The following is a 6,523-nucleotide window of genomic DNA, read 5'->3' on the forward strand; positions in this document are numbered from 1 at the left end:
AAAATTATAGAATTGTTAATTTGATATATTACATGCATGATGAATGATATTATGACAATGTTAACTGTTAAAACTTCAAAATTATATAAATATAATATATATATATATATATAATTTTTTACATTTTTACCCTGTAGCAACCCCACACCCAAGGTTTTTTAAAGTGCCGCACCCGCACCCGTACCCATGTGACTTAGACTACTTATGATTTCTTGTGCTAAGGTTCTATAATATTGAAATTTATGTTATTTACAGCCATGGTTAGTATTTATAGATCATTAACTTTTTTACACTTAAAAAAGAAACATGCAACTTATTTGCCTTAATGAATCCCTAGCAGAAATCCAATATCCAAATTGTAACTGTTGATTTTCATTTTTGTTACTTTATCTAAGCAAACAAAAGAGCATAGCACCATCTCTCTCTCTCTCTCTCTCTTGAGAGGAGTGCATTCATTAGAACCACGCAAAAATCACAGTTGTAAGTGTTCTGTTCTTTTTTTATCTGAACTGTGGATGTGTTTATCATAAATTACTGGGTAGAAAGTGTGTATTAGATTAGGTATTTTCATGCTCAGATATGTATCCAGAGGTGAAAAGTCAACAGCTCATATGACCCTAAAACTTGATGATAAAAGATTCAAGTTTTCTTGTTAAATCAATTAGATCCAAAGCCAAATTTCTTTTTTGGTGATTTGAATGATGTTTTTTAGTCAATCAGCAATGATGATGATATATATATATATATATATATATATATATATATATATATATATATATATATATCATCATTGCTGATTGACATTCATTTGGATTATGCTAAAAACACCTGCAAGTCTGCATCTATGATTTTTACAAGGTCCTAATGGGCCCCAATAATTGCATTCCTCATGTGTGTGTGTGTGTGTTGTGTGTGAAGCTAACGAGAGAAAGATTTCTTTGTCTTCTGACCCATGTTAGGCCTAGGTCAAAACTGGCCCAATTTACAATGGTCAGTCCAAGTCCAAAAGCTGGACCAGATCAAGAAAAGGTCTAGGTCTATCTGCAAACAACCAAATCTTGATCTCGGTTTGAAGGGTTATAACTTATAAACTTATAACCATCATCTTTAGTAAGCATCTCCAATATTTTGAAAAATGAAGTAAATTTTCTTGGATTTTTCAACACAAAAAAATCCTAAAGTATGTGAGATTTGCAAAATATCATTAAATTTGAAGTTATCATGATAATTTTGTGATGATCCAATATTCTCATATTAATATGACTACATTATCCTGATATATACATCTGTTCCCTTTAGTCTTGAAAGTTAATAGGATTACCTTTTTCCTTCTTTCTCTGAATTACCCAAGATATTCTTTATTATGTATTTATGTATAATATACATTATGTTTTAAAGTAGTTAGTTATTATACAAAATTGGCTATCTCTATCTGGGTTTAGTTTTTCTTTTCTTGTTTGAAATTTTCATTTCCCTTAAAGTGTGTGGGCTTGATCTGATATTTTTTCTTTCTCATCCACTACATTACTTGCAAAACAACAAAGGGAACAAAGAAGGGGGTGTACAATTAAACAAGGATTCATCCCAAATCCTATGGGAAACCCTACCCAAGAAATATCTGAATTAGGCTAGGCCACCTTGCACATCTGATGGTCAGGGCTGTCAGGCTACATCCTTGCAAGTAGTGAGTCAATCTGGGACTCTCGTTGAAGCACTGAATGTTCCCCTCTGAGTAACACAACCTCTAAAAAGTTTACACCCACCAATGCTGAACTTTGACATGATCTGATACTTGGTGGGCTGAGGATAAATAAACCTGTTGTTTGACTGGGTCAACCAGTGTCAGGTTGATCTTGAGATGACCTTATCTACTGCCATCCCTAAATGGGAATTTGAGAAAATCAAACTAGTTTGAAAAAGCTTGTGTTTTGATGCTTTTAATGAGCATTAGGCAACTATGTGATGCCATCAGAAAAAAATTGCAGTGTCATTAGAGGCAGAGGACGTTCCATCTTGGTCTTAAGCTGGCTTACGTTTATCATTCTGTGCAAGAAATTAATCAAGATGAACTGCCTTGATGTGGTCAGGTTCCATTGTTAACATAATTTATAACTTCTTAGCTAGTAGACTTTCTGGCTGTTATGGCTCTTCTTGTGGCACTCTGATAATCTGGACATGAAATCAAGGCACCAATTAGTGGACTTGTTCATATAATTCTACAGTCCCTTGATGTGTTATGTATGTTTAACTGGTTATTCTAGGTGTCAGTAAGGGGGTACCTACTTGTAATTTTCTTTTAGTTATTTCATGTGCTTGTTGAAATATTGAGGTAACATTCTGCTAGATGATACCACTATGGGGGTGTGGATGTGAGGGTGCTGAGATGAAGGCACGGGATCAAACCCCATTGATGCACAGGTGTGTCTGTAGCTTTCAGAGGTGGGTCACATAAGGCAGGGTGGTTGTGGGGCCTCACCCAGGGTTTTCCTCGTTCCGGTGAGGATTCCTCATAATTAAAAAAAAGCTGCTAAATGGCACTTAATTTTGATGGAATGGAATAGGCAAAAGAAACCGTGAATCTTTATTTAGTTTGCCCATCGTGATTGCAAGCCCATATTATGGAATTTCAGGTTATGTGCAAACATTATCTTTCATCTGATTTGATCTTGTTGGATAAGAAACTGACAATTTATATGCCCTTTTCCCTTCTAACCTGTTAAATGCTATTGTCTTAGTTGGATTGTTGAAATATCATTCCATGTTGCTTATACAGTACCATGGTTCCTGTTGGTTAGTTGAAACTAAAAGTGTTATTTTTCACATTTTCAGGTTGTGCTCATGAATTCTGTATCAAGTGTGCTCTCTACCTCTGCTCAACTAGCAACATCACATCTGATGCTATTAGTCCCCTTGGTTCCATTCCATGTCCCCTTTGTCGCAATGGCATCCTTTCTTTTGTCAAATTGCCTTCCCCCCCTACCAAGGATCTGGAACTGAACCACTCTCTTGGTCTCTGTACTTCGTGTATGCTTCAGACTCATCTCTCTGCTGCACCACCTACCAGTGACGGTAAATTTGACTTCCGCAAGAATTGGGTCCCTTCTGCTCCTTCGAATGTGTTCTGTTCTGTCTCTTGCAACCCATTCCCTTCTGTCGTATTGCCTTCATGTACCTGCAATGATGACCCTTGCTCTTCACTTGAATACCATCAGGATGAAAATAGAGATGAAACACCTCAACTACCAGATAATATTCCTGCTGAGCAGGATAAAATGGAAGGGCCAAGAATAGAGAAAACAGGCTGCTCTAAGCTCTTTCGGCAACGAAGAAGTTGCCACAGAGAGCATCAGTGCAATTTGGAAATAGGTGTTTGACTGTTGGTTTTTACATGAGGTTCTTCAAATAGCTTTACAGAAAAGCACATGTAGTTCAAGTTCAGTGCAGCATCTCACTCCATGTGCTTCACTGTGATGTCATATCATGCCTGAATTCTTGGTGATTGGACCAAGCTTGGCCATCCTGGTATCAACTAACTAATGTATAGCGTTTAGGAAAGCCGCTTTATTATTGTGTACAGGCAACATGTAATGGTTTTCTGGGTGATGATTGAATGGATACAGGGAGTTGTACTTTGCAATGGCTTTTCTTCTGCACTATTCTGTTATATAGTGTAAATGCGTGCATGTACACACACGCACACACATTTTATTTATTCATTTATTTTGGCTAATCAAGCTTTGCTTTCATTATCCTTATTAGTCTAGTCATCTTTCTATGAGAACAGAAGTATCTAACATCCTTAAATGTATGAATGATTCTTAGCTCACAAGAAGTTGTGAGGATACAGCGTGTCCAGGTGGTGGATTAAATCTATATATAGCGGCGTTGAAAACTGAGGTTTGGTGATACTATACTGTAGAATAGTGGTATGGTATTTGTGAATGAATTCAAGCCAATATTTTTATCTTGATATGCTTGCAATGCTGGTGTTCAAGGAAATAACCTTACAGATTATGGTGACTTGCACAACTGGTAGGGGCGACTTTGTGAACGTCACCAAGCTGAAGGGATGTAACGAGTTCGAAACCTATGAGGGTGTCCCTTGCTGCAAGGTGGAAGCTGGGTGTACTTCCTGATGGGCAGGGGGACCTCAAGAGTTTTACCAGCGAGAGGCCTCCCAATGTGTGGTAGGTGACGTGGGTTCTCATGCAACCATTTTCCAAAGGGCATTACACTGTCATAAAGAATTGTATGGAACTGTCAATACTTGTGATGTTGATGCTTGTCACAATGGTTTCTATGAAATAGGCTTTCAATTCTACAATCAACATATAATAATGTTTTGAAACTAGCCAACACTGGCCGAGTCGGCTTGTAGCTTTTCTCCATGTGTCGCCAGGTTATCAATTGGCTTAAGAACGTTATGCTCGTCTCAGGCCATCCACTTTGATTGAAATGGTAAAGGAACCAAAAATCAAGTTCCCCTTATGTCATACTTCCATTTGTAAAATAACAAGATATATTTATAGTCAAGATGGTTTCAACCATGATCCAAGCTTCTTCCCTCCCATCATTCCTATTTCCTACAAAGTACAAATCTTTTGGTATTATTTTTTGCAGGCAGACTGGAAACCAGAGGCATTAGATAAGTTTGGTGATTTTGATGAACTTACAAGATTGTTGAAAGAGAATTTGAAGATTGATGCAAGTAACAAAGGTAAACCACATGGACATGATTATTTCCGTGGTTTATTAATACAATTCTTGGATGACTATTGCTCTTTCTTGAAGGTTCAAAGCCTTCACTGTCATCACAGCCTTCTGTAAAAGATGTACCCTGCCCAGGTGTTGAGCCTGAGGCAGGCGGGGGATCAGGCGAGGATCGCCTCGCCTGATATTTGGGAGAGAGAAGCAGAGAGAGGGAAAAGGGCATACCCAGTGACGGTGGAGAGGAAGATCGAGCACCGGCAGCGGCGGCAGAGAGAGAAATCCGGCGGCGGTAGCTGGGAGAGAGACAATCCGGCCCTGTGGTGACTCTCTCTCCCTCTCTTGGTCCGCTCATTGCAGGGAGGGAGAGGGCAGGGCGAGGAGAGGGAGAGGGGTCACAAGATGCTCTCTCTCTCTCTCTTTCTTTTTTACTGGCCATTGGATCTAATTCAGATCCAATGGCCAGTAGGGTTAGGCCCTGATCATGCTCAAAATGGTCACACTCCGAATCTCTCTCTCTCTCTCTCTCTCTCTCTCTCTCTCTCTCTCTCTCTCTCTATATATATATATATATATATATATATATATATATATATATATATATATATAAAGTTTTTTGTTAGACAAGAGTGAAATCGTGAATCCTTTGAAGGGATCCATTATGATAATAATTGGATTTTCACTGTTAGCAAGATCGTTGTCCGCATAATAATTTTTTTTCTAGAATTTGATTGTGCATCCTTTTAAAGGTTCATATATTAATATATATTCTAAAACTGGTGATGCTTATCTCTTTTCTACTCAATGTTTCTCGCTTTATCATTGTCCTTAGCATGATCTCTCCTAAAGTGGAGGATTTGTGATGCAGCACAAGTTTGTTGCAAGATTGCTCTACAAAGAGAATTAGACTGCTATCCTGACATGCCTTTGGTAGGAATGATTAAGTTGTACAATTGATAGTTGGTGCACTTTCATAACTTCTTGCTTATATAGATTGTGGTCATCTTCTTATTTTTCTGAATGAAATAACAATGTTATTATGAAAGAATTACATACAGTTAGCAAAAAAATCCGAGAACATGGTGATGAGTGATCACCTAGTCATTAGGAAGACCATAGCAAGGAGATAAAGAAAACATATAAGGCAATCAACCAAACAGCTTCAGGAAATTCAGAAATACCACTGTAATCCCAAGCTATAATAGAAGCAACTTGATGTTGCAGCGTAACAAGGGAGCCTAGTGACTGATTATGATGCCAAGTCTGTAAGGCCCCCACCACGATTAGCAGCAGCAAAGTGACGCAAAAGACTGATCTCACACTATCCATCTACTAGTAGGTAAGCTTCCCAAAACTGAACATTCATTAGTGTAGAAAAATGCAAGGCCTGCATCTTCTTATGTCTAGTACCTGTGCCTCCCGACCAGCTAGATTGCATAGTTGTCCTCCACTGACTAAAGTGGCAAAGCAACCAAAGTCAGATGGTCACTTGTTTAGATCAGATGAACTGTAAGGCTGATTACCAGAAGGGCACTATGATATATTTAGCTCTATTAGAGCTTCTGCAAGATGACCACACGGTTTACAAATTAACAGATGACCATAGTTGGGTATCGTGGCTATAGTTGGAGAGGTGATAGCAATGGAGGAAAAAATGGTGTTGCTGGGTTAGCTGATGGTGTCGAGGAAGGCACCAGTTTGTGGACTCTGCAAAAAACACCTCCAAGAGGTGGGTATCAGATTTGTGCATTGGGGAGCGTTTTGGAGCCAACACCCTCCCCATCACCAATGTTGTGGTAAAAACTCTACTCCCAAA

At 38.5% G+C, this 6,523-nt stretch overlaps 1 protein-coding gene across 1 annotated transcript in view; it reads left to right on the forward strand.

Annotated features, from left to right (window-relative positions):
• LOC149842695 (E3 ubiquitin-protein ligase XBAT33-like) overlaps positions 1-3,730 on the forward strand; it is a 73,250-nt gene extending 69,520 nt beyond the window's left edge. The window contains exon 10 of the mRNA XM_089999368.1: positions 2,830-3,730. Coding sequence (XP_089855494.1) covers positions 2,830-3,374 — 545 coding nt within the window. The 3' untranslated portion in view covers positions 3,375-3,730. The remainder of the gene's footprint in view (positions 1-2,829) is intronic.
• Positions 3,731-6,523: the final 2,793 nt, after the last annotated feature.

This window comes from Nuphar pumila, chromosome 3 (assembly GCF_984573655.1).
Source record: "Nuphar pumila chromosome 3, dmNupPumi1.hap1.1, whole genome shotgun sequence".
NCBI classification, from domain to species: Eukaryota; Viridiplantae; Streptophyta; class Magnoliopsida; order Nymphaeales; family Nymphaeaceae; genus Nuphar; species Nuphar pumila.